This window comes from Candoia aspera, chromosome 4 (genome assembly GCF_035149785.1).
Source record: "Candoia aspera isolate rCanAsp1 chromosome 4, rCanAsp1.hap2, whole genome shotgun sequence".
NCBI lineage: Eukaryota > Metazoa > Chordata > Lepidosauria > Squamata > Boidae > Candoia > Candoia aspera.
The window spans coordinates 40,812,680-40,829,275 of record NC_086156.1 but is presented as its reverse complement, the minus strand read 5'-3'; the positions used below and the strand labels follow the sequence as shown (position 1 = coordinate 40,829,275).

Below are 16,596 nucleotides of genomic sequence, written 5' to 3'. Positions count from 1 at the left end.
AAACCCCATTACTTCATTTATATTGAGGCATGTCATTACATATTGTAAAATAAGGATAAATATTTTAATGTTTCATAGTTGACATGTGTGAAAGGTGAAAGGTCCCCTGTGCAAGCACCGAGTCATGTCTGACCAGGTTCTTTAAATTAGTTAAATAAATTATTTTGCAAGATTTTGCTTTAATGTTTAGATTTCTTCATGAAGAATATTTTTTCATTGATGGATGATTCCTATTTCAAAATACTCTGAAATTAAGACTTTAGAGCATACTACAGAGTCTGAATAATTATAAATGTTATTGTCCTTTAAAACTATTGCAATACACATAAGTATTTGAAGTGCCAGAGTGCTTTTATAGTATGTCTTCTTTCTTTTTTTAGGTACGTTCTACAATAAGTGATTTTGCTGTATTTTTGACAATAGTGATTATGGTTTTCGTTGATTATCTTGTGGGAGTTCCTTCCCCTAAACTAAATGTGCCTGAAAAATTTGAAGTAAGCAGATGCTTTTTAGTTTTTTGCTTAATAAAACTGTGAATTGATATTTATTAAATCTACAGGCAAAATTACTTAAGTTTAAAGAATCAGCTGTTGATGTGATATGCTGCTGCTGCAAGACTATAGCTTTGTAGATGCTTGATAGAATAACATCCAGTGAGAAATTGTACCAGTGGAATTCATATAATTGATTGCATATTTTATGATTTAGGCTCTAAGCAGGTATCAGGACACTAGAAAAAGCATTGTTTCTTCTGTTTTGCTTACATATCAGCAATACTTGTTTCATAAAATAGTTTGTATTTTTCTGTTGTACTCAGTGTCCTGTCTTTTTAATTTTGGAGAAAGTTTTTAAATGTAGCAAGACTTTTTTCTCAATCAATATATAAATGGTTGGGATGATTTATTGTTTGTGCCTTCATGAACAAGATCCTTCTGCAAACTGTTTACAGCACAATCCTGTGTATATTTGGAGTATATTCCACTGAATTAAACAGGATTTGATTTCAAATAAACAAAAACAAGTTTGGACTATTAATTAATTCTGATTATTACTTGCCTACTCCATAGCAGATTGAGATGATTTACATTAAAAGGCCATTTGACTGAGTTTGGCAGTGATTCCCAATCTGTAGCCTATGTGATTGATGTACAAGTGATTGCTAGGGATTACATTAAGATAATGTAATAATACTAATCTTTCCCCTCCCCAATAACAGGCTTATTGCAGATAAATTTATTTTAAGAAGTACATGTTTTTGAGTGAGCACAATTTAATGGAAATAACTATTTTTAAATGCTGCTTGGTATATGTTTAATTCCTGACAGCCATAGGCTATAATTAAAATGTTTAAAACAGCTTGCTTATCTGGTGGTTCGCCGAAGCTTTCAATGGCAGTATAACAGATCTTAAAAAAGAAAAGGTTGGGAACCACTAAAATATGATGATAATATGAGATTATGCCAAACTAACCAATTTCAAATAGTCTATATCCTAAACTAATGGAATTGTTATATTAATTGCATCTCATATGAAATGTACTTTGATTTTAAATAGTTAATCTGACTATCATCCTAAATTGCTTTTATTACAGTCTGTATCCAAGTATTTACACTGAGTGTTTCTCTTAGAAATAATGAAAGATATATTTTCCTTTTGGTAGCTGTGTATTTGTGTTTTATTTTAGCCTACACGAAGTGATCGTGGATGGTTCATCAGTCCTCTAGGAGGTAATCCTTGGTGGACACTTGTAATAGCTGCAGTTCCTGCTTTGCTCTGTACCATCCTTATTTTTATGGATCAGCAAATTACAGCAGTTATCATAAACAGAAAAGAGCATAAACTCAAGGTGGATATTTGCTTCTGCTTCTTCATTTATCAATGCAAAAGTTAACTCAGTTTTTAAATAAGTAATAATGATAGTACTGTAGTAATTTCCTTCATACAGATATAAAACTTGGAAGTCGAAATCTCGTATTCAGCTTAATTAAAGACATAAATAATTTGTAGCAGACCTAATTTATTTATAACTTAGACCACTTATTCTGGGAAAAGTTTCATTTGAAAATGACTTGACGCTGGTGACTTCATGGACATGTATATTTTCTTGGCAACAGTATACAGGTAGTTTGCTATTGCCTTCATCCAATATGTTTTTTTAACTTCCCAGTCTAGTGTACAGCTCGGGACTTTCCTCTTAGTCTCATACTGAAGTATTAACTACATCCAACCCTGCTGAGCTTGTTGAAATCAGCCAAGTTTTGCTAGGGCCTGCCATTCAACAGGACTATTCTTGGTAAAACTGTTTAAAAATTGGTAAAGGGACTCAGCTGGAAGATATGGTAAATGAAATACTGATGTTCTAAGACTGTAGGAAGAGGAGGCAGAATTAAAAGTGGCCCAAAAGATTACTAAAAGTGCTGTTTGGGCCAAAACTGTATTTCAAGCAGAATCTTGGGAAATGATCAGTCCCAGCATAAGTGTTGTCTGTGCATGTATCACACATGCACGCACATACACACACTGATAAAGCCTTCAGTGCAGCTGCATGAACCTTTCAAAGGACTCTGCTAAATTAACATTTTGAGGAAATATGTTTTACTTAAGATCACATACTTTGCTCTGCACCTCTTACAGAAGCTTTGCTCAGCCTTATTTTGAGCTGAAAATCATAACTGTAACATTGTTGGCTGTTTTTACCAATTCAGTGAAGGATTTAATTTTCCCCACACACTGCAGCTGTAAAACCTTTTTATTCTGAAAATCCTTTGCCACTGCACTGTATTCTAGAAAGCCCAATCCTACAATTTGTAGGATAGTATTCATCATACTTACTTAAGTCTAATTTAAAATCTTGTACTCCTTTTCCATTTTACTGACCATTGCATTCTGTTTGGGTATCTTCACTGACACACTACGAAATGTGAAACAATTTTAAATTTAGTCCAGTTATATAATAAATCTTTATATAAACATTCTAAATATTTTGTTAACTTGTCATCTGTTTCCTGTGATACCATTTCAGCATGCATTTGTGTTTGACTTCACAGAAAGGTTGTGGTTATCATCTTGATCTACTCATGGTTGGCGTTATGCTAGGTATATGCTCTATCATGGGCTTGCCTTGGTTTGTGGCTGCAACTGTTCTTTCCATAAGTCACGTCAACAGTTTAAAAGTAGAATCTGAGTGCTCAGCTCCAGGAGAGCAACCAAAGTTTCTGGGAATCCGTGAACAAAGAGTGACAGGATTGATGATTTTTGTTCTGATGGGGCTGTCAGTGTTTATGACTTCTGTATTGAAGGTAAGGAGCAGAAAAAAAACTTTTGTTCTATAACGCCTTTATAAGCTTAGTGGATTAAAACATTTGTGAAATTCTTACTGTTGGGGTTTGGATGAGTTGATCTTTGCTCTGTCAAAAAGCAGAAGCATATCAGTAGAAAATGGTGGCTTACAAAATCACTTGTATGTGGCATTATCATATATTTCTGCAACAATTTGTTGTCTTGCTTTTGACTAATGGCATTATTATCTCATTGAGGCAGGGAAAAGTACTCCAGAAGAAATGAACTGAAAATTATAGCTAGCTATCCTTGTAGTAGTAGTGAACGATACGGGGACCAAGAATTTTGTGTTGAGCTAAACTTATTAGATGTTGACATTTTCACACACTGAATTTATTATGAATTGAGAAAGTTCATAAAAGTTTAAAGAGTAAGCTTAATACTCTACATTAGGTGGTATACATGGAATTCTTTCTCTTTGATCCATACAGATCCTTCTGTAGCAAGCAGAAAACATACAGTGCTCAAATGTTTTCCATATATTAAATTTAATCCTCTAAAATTGCATATTTTCTTCCTCCATGAATCTGGTAGCACAGATTTCTGTGACACTCAACGCTCCATTTTACCACACCAACCTACTGTCTTTAGCAACCAAAGTATGCAGGTTCAACTCTGTATTTACACATAACATCCTATAATTCAAGCCTATCCACTGAATCATATGCTTTGTGTGAATCTACAAATGTACAATAAACTGCTGGTTTATTTAGAATTATTTAATTGCATTCTTACTGCTGAAGAGCAAAAAACTGGGATAGATATTTTTTTTTTCTTGGCATAAAGCTGTGCTTTCCAATTTTTTCATTCCTTGTTGTGAGATTAATCTATTTTCTAATGCTTTTTTGTATACGGTCTATACTTGCAGTGGTTCTACTTTCCTTCTTTCCTTTTCTTCCATGTTCATTTTCCCAAGATCCACTGACACTACCAAAAACCAATCTGTCCCACATTCTGAACCTCTCATCACCCTTGTATCCTTCACTATATTTTTCAATCTTTCATCATCTACACACAAATCAGTTATGCTTTTATATTAATGTCTTTGCCATAGATGAATAAAGGTATTTAAACTTAAACCTTCTATTTGAAACATTTTTTTTCCTTAATCAGATACTTGCCAATCATTTACGTTCTAATGTGAGGCAGGCTCCTTTTTAAAAAATACACCTGCATACCTCATTAAAAAATTAATCTTGTTAAATTCTGTGCAATTTTTGGGGGGTGGGGATGACGTAGGTGTCTTTGAAAAAATTGCTTAATATTTTTATATTCATTGATCTGTTGGTTTTTAAAGTCTATTTTGCTGCTTTTTTCACAGTTTATTCCAATGCCAGTTTTATATGGTGTTTTTCTTTATATGGGAGTATCCTCACTAAAAGGCATTCAGGCAAGTTTTATTTTTAATCATGTTGCATCTATAGCAAAATTGTGATATAGATGTTATAGTTGGTCTTCCTGCCTTATTCTGCCCACATACATGATGCCTTCTGAGTGTCAGGGGACTCTCTGAGCAGTATAAAAACCAAGAAGTCCCATATCTGAACTCTAAAGAACATAAGATGGGCTTACACAAGATGGGTTTCTGCATTTCCAATTCCAGTAATAGCCAATTAGGTGTAGTGGTGAAGGTGCTGGCCTAGAAACCAAAAGACTATGAATTCTAGGCCTGCCTTAGGCATGAAAGTCACCTAAGTGACTTTGGGCCAGTCAGTCTCTCTTAGCCCAACCCCCTCACAGGGGGGTTGTTGTGGGGAAAATAGGAAGCAGGAGAATTAGGTATGTTCCCTGCCTTGAGGTGTGTGTGTGTGTGTGTGAATGAATAAATAAATAAATATTTAATAATAACAACAACAACCACATACACACACACACACACACACACTTATTCCCAGATCCTGTGTCCTCTCCTCTTCCCCAGTAGTGTGCACTGAATTCATCAGGAGGGAAGAATTCTCCACTGTCTGAATATGTGATTTGTGTTCTTTTGCAGCCTAGAATTATGCTTACTTTGGTGAAAAGTCTCACCTTCTTGAATTTTTACAAATATGTCTATTTGCATAATATTGTGAATTATAAATAATGGACTAGATTCAGAAATTCTTAAGATTTTTAATAGCTAGTGTAATTCTTTATTACAGATTTAATAATGTTATTTTTTTACTACTCAAAGGAGTGTCATGTCTAATTTGGAATCAGTTTATATTTCTAATTACTTTTGTTTTCTAAAATTGTTTTTAGAGATACGTTTAATAATTTTTCTTTTCAATGCAGTTTTTTGATCGTATTAAACTGTTTGGTATGCCCGCCAAACATCAACCTGATTTGATCTATCTGCGCTATGTGCCACTATGGAAAGTACATGTTTTTACGGTAGTTCAGCTTACGTGTCTGGTACTTCTGTGGGCAATTAAAGTATCAGCTGCTGCTGTTGTTTTTCCTATGATGGTAAGCTAATATTTCAGTGTATCTGCAACTTTATGCACTATTTATAAATGTTGTAAGTGTGAAATCCATTGATTATATGAAATCCATGCAATTATTTCTGTGTACTGTAATTTATTTTACATTGGTTCTATATATTAGTATTTTGATTTGTTAGTAATTTATATTTAATTTTTTTTTAAGGTTTTAGCTTTAGTTTTTATTCGCAAACTTCTGGATTTGTGTTTCACCAAACGGGAGCTTAGTTGGCTTGATGATCTTATGCCAGAAAGTAAGAAGAAAAAGGAGGATGACAAAAAGAAAAAAGCAAAGGAAGTAAGTTGAATAGTGTTCAGAATTTTTTTGGGGGGGGAGACTAGAAGCAGTATTTTGTGGGAAATGGAAAATATTCCATTTTTGATTCAAACATATCAGTGAAACAAATGGGAATGAGCCTTTAGTTCCTCTAAATATATCCTCCTTATTAAAGCTCTATAAACACATGCAGAATGAGATAAGATTGATAGGAATATGACAGCAGAGACATAAACAGAATATATACTAAATCTGGATATTGTATGACTGTCAAACTTATGAGCCTTAAAGCCCCAAATGACTACCCTTGTAATGGCTTTTTCCCAAATATTGGGAAGGCTTTTCAAAGATTAAAATAAAAGAAATATTTTCATGCTGTTAACTGCTTTCAGCATTATGTATTCAGTAAACAAGTCACAATACATTACTTTAGGAAATACATATTGTACTCAGAATATAAACAAATGTGAACCAATAGCTTCTTTAGATATATTTGGAATGAAACATACTAAAATTTGTCTAGGTCTGATGTTGTAAACTGACATCAGTTCAGTAAGGGAGTTTTTATTAAATGGTATGTGGTACATCTTTTTGTGGGTAAGATCACTGTTTCATTTGTTTGTATACATTTTAATGTATTGTTTGTGTAAATAACACAAGTGTTAGAGGAAAACATGATTTGGAATCATGCAATATATAGAGAACTTGTACTATAGTCTCTTCCACTATGAAAGGTTTACATTTAGAAAGGCTTCATCATACAGCATTGTAACCTAGGAATAGACTGTTTCAAGTGTTCTGGAAGTGATTGTGCTTTGAAACTGGAACTGTTTTTAAAGTGGCCTGACCTCAAAATGGGCCCATTCCAAGTGATGGGACTGTTCAGGACTGTTCAGATTGGGGCCATTTCAAGGTCAGACCACTCCCTAAATAGTTAAAACAGCTTAATCTGTACTCAGAACGACCCATTTCTGGGTTAAAATGTTCCATAATGAAAAATTCTGCACACTTCTGGGTTCTAACAAATATTCAGTCTTTTTTGGTGGCTATTGTGGTCCTAAGTTTGAATGCCACTAGTACAATGGCTTGTCAACTTGCATAGGAAGCAGTTTTCCAGAAGATGAAATAGAGTACCATTTTCTGGGCTGAATTCTTCACAAACCCTTCCCCCTTTATTCCACAAATATTGGGTGGGGTCTGTTATTGTGCAGTTTCCAAAATGCCTGCATTTAGGTCTATATTGAAAGCAGGTGTTTTATAAAGGTGTTGTACAAAGATTCATTTTTATGCCTTTCTCTTATAATTCAAAAATTCTTAAATACGTATCGGATTATATATAACTTTCAGGAAGCTGAACGAATGTTTCAGGCAGTGGACAGTGAAACTGTACACCTTCCATATGAAAGAGGTGAAGTATTACAGATTCCCGTGAAAGCTCTAAAATACAGGTGTGATATGTATCTATTATTTTACATTTCATTTTATATAATAGGCTATTCCATTTAATTCTGAAGGATGCTTGTATAATCTAGAATTTATCTAATTGAAAAGAGGACCAAAGAAGACCACTTTATAAAGTAGCAGCATGTATCTATAATGCATTACATATTACTTATTTACATGACCCTTTTGAACAGATCAGATGACTCCTTTCCAACCAGCTGGTGTCAGTGTGAAGAAACTTCTTTGGTCAGTTCTGTCTTGTCTCTTATTGTGCATGGCTAATAAGGAAGGCACTGAAGATACTAAACTGAGACTTTTTATCATTTACTGAAAGCCTGAATGATATTTTCACATGTCCAAATAGCAGTGGTTGTGTGCTATGAAACTGGAAATGTTATTATTCCCCAAATAACACACCTGTTTATCATTTTTTAAAATTAATCTTCCTTATATGATACAGCTACTACTTGGATTCAATATTGTTTGGGTATCTTTAGACTGAAGGGAATTTGATGGATTTTTTTTTTTTGGAAGTACGACTATCCCTTCATTAAAAACGAATTCCATATGAGTAACTGCTATTAGCCTGAAGACTATAATGCTTATTCTTGCTTTCACTTTCTGCTGAATACAATTTTAATTATAGATTCTTTTCCTGCTCAAATTAGTAAAAATATGTATCACGAATTGCTTATTGTCAGTTTTCCATCGTTTCTTACTACAAGCTGCTAAAATGGTATTATATGTTAACTGTACATGATTTCATTTTATTTTATCTGGAATACTAAAGCTCATAAAGCTCCAATCCTTAACCAATTAATTCAGGAACAATACCTCTGCCAGTTATACTATCAGTTGGAAATAAGATGGTGTGAAATTCTTAACTCACTTAAGAAACTTATTTTAGGAAGTTTTCTCAGCTAGTATCATCGATCATATTTTAAAGTTGGTTTTATAATAATATTTTTCATAATTTTCTTAAGGCAGAAGGGTTCCCCAATCCCAACCTTCATTGCCTGTAGTCATATTATACTGTGAATATCCTTACAAAATGGTTACATTGGGATTGTGCTCATTCACAGAACAGCTGCCTTCATTAGCATGGCAAGTCACAAAGCACTGATTTATCAAAGGACACACTAGTAAAAATGCTACTCACTGCCCCTTCCTTAAATCCAGCTTACCTTTGTCTTCTTTGCTTTGAAGCTGGGAAAAAATGTATTCATTTAATTTATGGTTGCATGGAGCCTGATGGACACAAAGGAAGGTGATTGCAGATATATGGGTGTCCATGGGCCTACGGTAATTCCAGTAAAAGATACATGGTATAGAAAATAGGTAACAGTCAAAAGACTTTTCATGTGTCCATTTTAATATGGTTCAGATCGAAGTTACCTGTTTTCAAAATAGACTAATTTAGAACTAATACTGAATTGGAAAGTGAAATCTTTTTAACACTGAGATCCTTAGCTTACATGTGAGGAAAATAATGCAATATTTTCTAGTAGCTATGTAAAAAGATAATCAAATGTAAAGAGCATGAGACATAATTAATGCAAGGCATGTAGAACTAATCAGTGTGTGTTTATTATCTAGTGTTGACCCCTCTGTGGTGAACATATCAGATGAAATGGCCAAAACTGCACAGTGGAAGGCTCTTTCCATGAACACAGAGAATGCTAAAGTGGCAAGATCTAACTTGAGGTAGCCTATACTTACTCATACTTTCTGATTCGGCTTTTGCTTTGTGTGTTTAGATATGGAAACAGGTGGATCTGATTGTATATTTATACCCTAAACACATACCAAATAATTTATGTTAAGCAGCTGTGATCCCTGCTTAGAATGATGGTTATAATGAAAAGAGGATAAATATTATACCATAAATAAACAAAACTGAAGATCAGATATCCATATTAGTAAAATAGTGCTTTGAATGGGACAGGCAGTGTGCACTAGAATGTTCTCAAATGATAGTGCACTGTGTTGCATGATAAATATATTGGAAAATGAGTTATAATTGATTACTGAAAGAAAATAATCATTTGGACTAATATAAGCTCTTTGCTTGAGCATAACGTGTTTTCTTTTACTATTCATTAAGAACTCTGCTCCAAATTACATAAAATAGGGGTGGACGATTTTGTTTGCAGCCAGTGACTAAAATCTTTTCAGCTTACATTGATATAGAGCTATAGAGATTGATGTGGCAATGTCACTGACAGGGATGTGCTTGAAGAATGTCCCCTCTTAAAAAAAAATTAAATAGGCATGTTAAATAGAGGCATAATGCACATAATTTGCATAATCTTTTGCAAAAACTAAAAATTGTGCTGCCATATTTCTGGGATATACTGGCAAATTTTGGCAGTATTATTTGTAGGAGTTTCTTGGGTTGCAAAAAAGGATCTGGTGGATTGCCTATTGATGCAAAATATTCCCGTTTTCTTTCATAGAATTTAAATTTGTTTTAGTAGTTTAATTTTAGTATTGCACACTTGAGTGTGTGCATTTTGAGGCTCACTGTAGAAATATATAATTTCTGGGTTGGTGTATAAAGAAAACCTCTTTTATCCTAGCAGTTGTTAAGAATCCAGTTTTTGTTTCCATCTGCTCATGACTCAACTTCATAATTTCATTCTCATTTTGTAGTGCAGCAAATTCAGTGAAGCAGTGACTTCAGCTGATTTTTCAAAGGACCTGTGAATTTGGCTATAATAGCCAACAAAAACAATAGGGAGTCTTGAGTTCAGATATTGCAACGATCCATGCTTCTGTATTTATTTATTTATTATCCCGCCTGTATTATTTTTATAAATAACTCAAGGTGGCGAACATACCTAACACTCCTTCCGCCTCCTATTTTCCCCTCAACAACAACCCTGCGAGGTGGATTGGGCTGAGAGAGAGTGACTGGCCCAAGGTCACCCAGCCGGCTTTCATGCCGAAGGCGGGACTAGAACTCACAGACTCCTGGTTTCTAGCCTGTTGCCTTAACCACTAGACCAAACTCATTTTGCTCAAATTGCTCATAAACACATCTTAGATCGTTACTACTGGGTATTTGCAGTGCAATCCTCTATCTATCTAGTTCTGATGAATTCAAAGAGGTTTATTCTCTAATGGTTATAATGAGTTATAACACAAAGGTCAAATAATTGATTTTTCATTTCTAATACATATAAACTGTATAGGATGGGAGTCATTACGACTTCATAAATATCAATCCATACCCATTTACCTAGAAGAATGTTCTATTGAACTAACTCGACTTTACTTTAAAGAAGATATGTATAGGATTATACTGTTAGAATTTATAACTTATAACTTAATTTATAACTTTTTTTATTAAAAAAAGAAATCATATATTTACATCTTCATTTATAGGTTAAATCTTGCTTTATGTTCCTAGCAGTGTGTGTTAGAGTGTGGGCATATATCCTTAGACAAAAATATTTTGCATATAAAATTATCTATGTCAATATCAGCATCTACTGATGTTGTTTGTACATCTATATCAATATATATTATTAATACCCATTTCTTGGCTTATTTAACCATGTTAATTTTTTTAACAGCCCTGAAAATGAAGCATGTGTGAAAATAGACATTGAAAATACATCGGAAACAAAGTATGTAGATGCTGAAACCTCATTATAGAGGTAAACAAGGGTATTATTTTATAGGGTATATTGAAAAAGGGTGACTTCAAGGCTTCTTTTAAGTACTACGTACTTAAGTGAACAGCAGCAAGATTTTCCAACAAGAAATGTCTATCACTCTGGAAATATTTATTTTAGTGGAATGTTTATTTCAATTTTTTAATAGGAAAAGTAAAATTACTTTTTAGTTACCAGTATGTCAAAGATCACCTTTAACTGTAAATTATTGGTTTGCATTGTATCGATAAGTGTTTTATATAATTTATTGCAATACATATGTCCTGTTATCAGGCAGTTACTATTTGGGTTTTTGCAAATGTTATGCCAGTTTATAAGAACAAATCTTACATATGCAATTTAGTGAATTGCTCTATTTCAGCCTTCATTTCATATTATTTTATGAATGATTTAATTGTACTTGTGTGTGAATTATTTCCTGAGTTGTACTATTAAACACCATTGTATTGCATTTTTTAAAAAATCAGTCTTATATGTAGTAGTCAACTTCTCAGTTTTATTTCTAAATTCAGCAACCACAAAATATTACAAGATTAGATTATACTGAAAGAATAAAGCAGTTTTCTAGTACAGGAGTCTAGATTGGCATTTAATTAGGGAGCCTGTTAAGAAGGGTAAACATGATTAGGGTTCTCTTTTTAATAAGATAAAAATTTCATTTCCTCCTGTGCATCCTGCAAATACATTCCAGAGAACTGGAGGAGTTAAATGTTGATTTGTAGCTGTAGGAGAGCAAAGAAACTTCTATCACATAAGTGGAAATTTATTCCAGTGGTGCTGTACTGGAGCCTGTGGATTTACGTTAATTGTTGAAATCTCTTACATATACATTATTGCTACTGGGCACTGAAAATAAATTTACGTAGGTTCTTGAATCCTTCATTTTAAAATTCAATTCCAGGCAAATAAAACTAGAATTGTTTTAGAAATCATAGCAATTTTTTTTAAAAAGGTTTCAAAATATATTTATCTTAGACCAATAAAAGCATTTATATAAAAATGCTGGGTGGAACTGAGTTTTATCTAGCCAAAGCTTAAACCCTGTGTTTTGCTCAGTCTTTATAGATTTCACTACATATATATTCCACTGAAATGAATAAGGTTGCATTGTGGTTAAATAGTACCTGCCAATTTGATAATAAAACATTTTGTCTAAAATTAAAGTTCTTATTTTAGCTCACTGTCTAGTACTGAAGAGAAACCTTTTAATATAAGCATCCATTTTTATATGGCACTATATGAAAATTGTAGCAGAAAACCCGCATAACTTAATTTCAAACTAAAATTGAAGGTACTTTGTTTTACAGTGCACCAAAGAATTGTTTGTTTCAAATCTTACAATGTAGAACAGGGTTCAGAATGTGTAATCCTCCCAATATTGTTGAACTTCAAAGTTTGGCAGCAGGGCCTATCAGTAAGGGATGCAGGGAGTTCTAGTTTGAATTGACAACATCTAGAGGATGATAAAGTCTAAAATTCCAGCAAAAGCAAATTCTTGAATATACTTAAACTAATTGTGGATTTTACCTGAAGCAAGTGAGAGCAAGTAATGCAAATAAAAACTTTAGTAGTGATAAGGTTTTGTTGAACAGGGCCCCTTCATTCTCAGAAATGCTCAAATGTAAAACTGAGCAAAGAAGGAAAAAATAAATCACTAATTTGTAGGCAATTATATTAAAATGAAAATATGATGCTGAAGAACAATCAAATTAATGTTAATATATTTTGGGTTTGTATGAAATATTGGAAACAGGATAATACTTTCATTCCTGGATGCTTGCATAGCTTGTGCCTTAGCTTTCTTTAAGAAATATGCACTTTTCTTTATTTGAAAATCATAATCTTGTCTATATCTCATAAATATTGTTGTATCTTTGAAATTATGTTTCAAATTTGTTATTTAGTGTAGGCAAGTGAGAATCATGTTCATTAGTATTGGTAGCATTCAGAGCTAATTAGGCTTGTCTTCCATTATTACAGATGTTCATATTCAGAGCCATGGGTAGAAATTTGCAAAGACCCAAACAGATTGTTTTGAATTTTAACCCTTTGTTTTCAAATGCCTGAAATACAGTAATGCTATTCAGATCAGCTTTTCAGTGCCAAAGGGTTAATACATTTAGTAATTTAAATAAATATCTGAAAATTATTGAGAATCACTATTTATTTCTTAATAATGTAAAATAATTCCTAATGCCAGGAATATCATGACTTGCAATATAGTTTACATTGTTTGCTCAAATATTGGTTATTAATGCATTATTACACATTTTAATTTTTTTGATAGCAGATGTCCAAATAGCATGTTTAAAACTCCAGTGATAATTTATAATTTGCTGCTTATTGTACGTTGTAAAAACATTATTTCCTTTTCCATAAATAAAATTATAGTATTAAGGTAAAACAATAAAAGACATAGCTTTTATTGTATGTAGATATAATTATTGCCTTAAAAGGTGTAAATGAATAAACTTACTGTGCACTGATTCACCTTACGGTGAAATCTAATTTATAGCCAGTATATTCCCACTAGCAGAATAGCTAGGTGACCGTTTTCTAGAGAACTTGGTTGCCTCCTCAGGAGCAGATTGATTTAGTGTGGAAATAGCTGCAAAGCAATCCCAGGAAACATACTTTTTCTATCCTTCAAAGCAACACATTTTCAGTACTGTTCTACAGGATGTCTGAATTTTAATACTATGTAGACATTTTCTTTAAAATTGTTTAATGTCATATATAGAACATAGTCTTTTTGATTTTTTGTAGGAATTCATAAAACCTTTTCTGCATATACATAAATGATTCATTATGCTTAGTTTTCATATTCCATATTATTACTATATTAAAAACAAATTATTCCAGATTTTCAAGGCAGTCGACAAAATATGTAAGATAGTGTTCAAAGCATGTTCATCACTTAGCATCCAACAACATGTTTTTATTTTTCCTCTTTTACTTCAATTGAATTTATTTCTGTATATGGTAGTCTTATAAACTGTGCTGTCTGGGAAAAATTCCAACTATAACTGTAATGTCAGATAACTGTAGTGCATTACAAATATTCATGGCTCTTCATTGTTTAAAAGAGTTATGTATTATACACATTTGTTAATGAATTGTGTTGATGTCCCAAACATGGTGCATGTTGGTCATAACGTACTGAATGTTATTTCTTTTTGACACATTTTGGTCAGTAATTTAATGGTTGTTAGAGTGATTAATGTAGGTGCCATGTGTTATTCAAAACAAATGTTATGAAGAACCCTTTAATTTCATGAATGTACAGGTACATAATGTGTCCATGGATACTTGTATTAGGAGTATAAAATATTGTCTTGTGATTTTACTATTTTGAATTTTCTTTATTACTTTTTAGCAAATTTATCAGTAATAGGAAAATGGTTACAATTGGTGTGAAAATAAAAATTTTCATATTTAGTGTATATCGTCACTGTTTGGCAGACTTAGAATAACTTATTTAATGGGCAGGTTTTTATAAATGAAATTTATTAGTTAGAAGATGCATCCTTTGATACCTTCCCTTTTGTCATTGATATTTTATTTTGTAAGTGTCTTCCAGTGTTCAGAGCTGCTTCCTGAACAAAACCATTTACTTTGATTTGAGGTGTAATTCCACAGTGTATTCCAGTTTATATGACAGTTTTCTAATCATACAGCATTTTCTTGTATAATTACATCCAAAGTTACAGTTTGAATGTAGAAATAATATTTTATTCTTTTATATAAAGCCTACAAAATTCTCCAATATGTAATGGAAAAAAATCCAATCTTTATCATTTGTTTAATAACTATTTTTTGTAATATTTCAAAAGGTTGACAAAAAGCAATAAAATGTCACTGCTTTTAAAGGCCTGAGTTACTGTTTATTTTATACATTCTTCCTGTAGGATTAACATATGTAATGAGGGAACAAAGGCGCCCTCAGGGCCGAGTCAGCCCCTCCTCTGAGGTCCATCAGTTCTGAGGTAACAGCAGTGTTGCCAGTTGGGTGGTTTCCCCACCCAGTTGGGCTAGTTTCGGAGATCAGTTGCGGGAAATTTTTGGCGTTTGCAGGTTTCATTTTTGGGGGCTATTTTGGGCTACTTTTAAAGGGTGTAATTTTGGGGCGATAGCCTCGGGGGCAGGGTAGGTGGGGCGGCAGTGTTTAAAGAGCCTCTCTTTTCACTCTTGCACACACTCGGGAGAGCCTTCAAAGTAGGAGGGGAGCTGCTTCCCTTTCCCCCTCCCACAAGCATTATTTTATGCCGGTAGGGAGGGGGCTACTGAGGGGGTGTGGCATCACAGCCAGCTGCTCCCAAGCCACCTTCCCTCATAGCTCTCATGCATTATAGACACACAGAGCACATGCAGTCTCTCTCTCTCTGTTGCTGCATTTCCAACCGCCCCCCCTCCTCAGCTTATGCTTTGCCCACCTCCCCACTTGCAGGTGTGCATGCAATCCCCACCCCTGTCCAGAGTCTGTGTGTGCTTCTCCAGTGTTGGAGGTTGGAGGGTTAGGAGGTTTGGAGATCAGTTGCAGGAAATTTTTGGCCTTTGCTGGTTGTGGTTTTTTTGGGCTACTTTTAAGGGCTTGTTAGGCTATAAAAATTTTGGGCATCTGGTATCAGTCAGTGCCTGTGGATGACAGCGACTGGCCTATTAGGTGTCCTTGCTGCCACCACCCCTTCACTATAAACCAGCTTCTCCCTTCCTCTGGAAGCCCTCTGGCGAACCAGGAGAGGATTGAAGGGGAAATCCTCGTCCCACCCACCAAACACCAAAGGGAAACTAAAACAAAACTTTAGGAGTCTGTAGCTCAGCCAAGCTGAGGCGGGTGATAAAAGGCAACCAGTTAGGAATGAAACAAAAAATAAACTTTATTAACAGTACCAAAAGAAAATAAGTTTCCACACACACAACACACAGTTTAAATACCAAAAGCAAAACAAAACAAAAAAAATCCCCTAACACAATTCTAACTAAACTAATTTTCAACCTTGCTTGAGGTAATCCCCTCATGCAGGACTCCAGGCAACTCCCACACAAAAGCCTCACCAAACTTTTTCTCTGTTATTGGCCCTCAAGGGTCAGGTGACTCTCTCTGGGCATAAAAGGCCAGTTTTTGATTTAAACGGGCCAACTGTTCCCTACTACAACATAGTACTCATAATCCATTAAAAAAAAAAACAACTACCAGATTAGTTCGCCCAACCTTGGCTTGATTGTGAATGCCAGGCTAGGAAGTAATTTGTCAGCTGTTTTTTTACTTTTTTTTTTTAATCTGTTCAATCGTGTCAGATTCTCAGAGATTGCCTAGACAAGTCCCTGCAGTTTTCTTGTCAAGGCTTTTCAGAAGTGGTTTGCCACTGCCTCCTTCCTAGGGCTGAGAGAAAGT

General features: G+C 33.9%; 1 protein-coding gene across 3 annotated transcripts in view; it reads left to right on the top strand.

Annotated features, from left to right (window-relative positions):
* The window catches only part of SLC4A7 (solute carrier family 4 member 7), a 94,226-nt gene extending 79,156 nt beyond the window's left edge, over window positions 1-15,070 (top strand). For all 3 annotated transcript variants that reach the window (XM_063303913.1, XM_063303915.1, XM_063303914.1), the window contains 9 exons: window positions 381-494; window positions 1,685-1,846; window positions 3,048-3,299; window positions 4,661-4,729; window positions 5,614-5,787; window positions 5,968-6,099; window positions 7,426-7,526; window positions 9,118-9,225; window positions 11,100-15,070. In XM_063303913.1, the coding sequence (XP_063159983.1) occupies window positions 381-494; window positions 1,685-1,846; window positions 3,048-3,299; window positions 4,661-4,729; window positions 5,614-5,787; window positions 5,968-6,099; window positions 7,426-7,526; window positions 9,118-9,225; window positions 11,100-11,181 (1,194 nt within the window). In that variant the 3' untranslated portion in view covers window positions 11,182-15,070. The remainder of the gene's footprint in view (window positions 1-380; window positions 495-1,684; window positions 1,847-3,047; window positions 3,300-4,660; window positions 4,730-5,613; window positions 5,788-5,967; window positions 6,100-7,425; window positions 7,527-9,117; window positions 9,226-11,099) is intronic.
* Window positions 15,071-16,596: the final 1,526 nt, after the last annotated feature.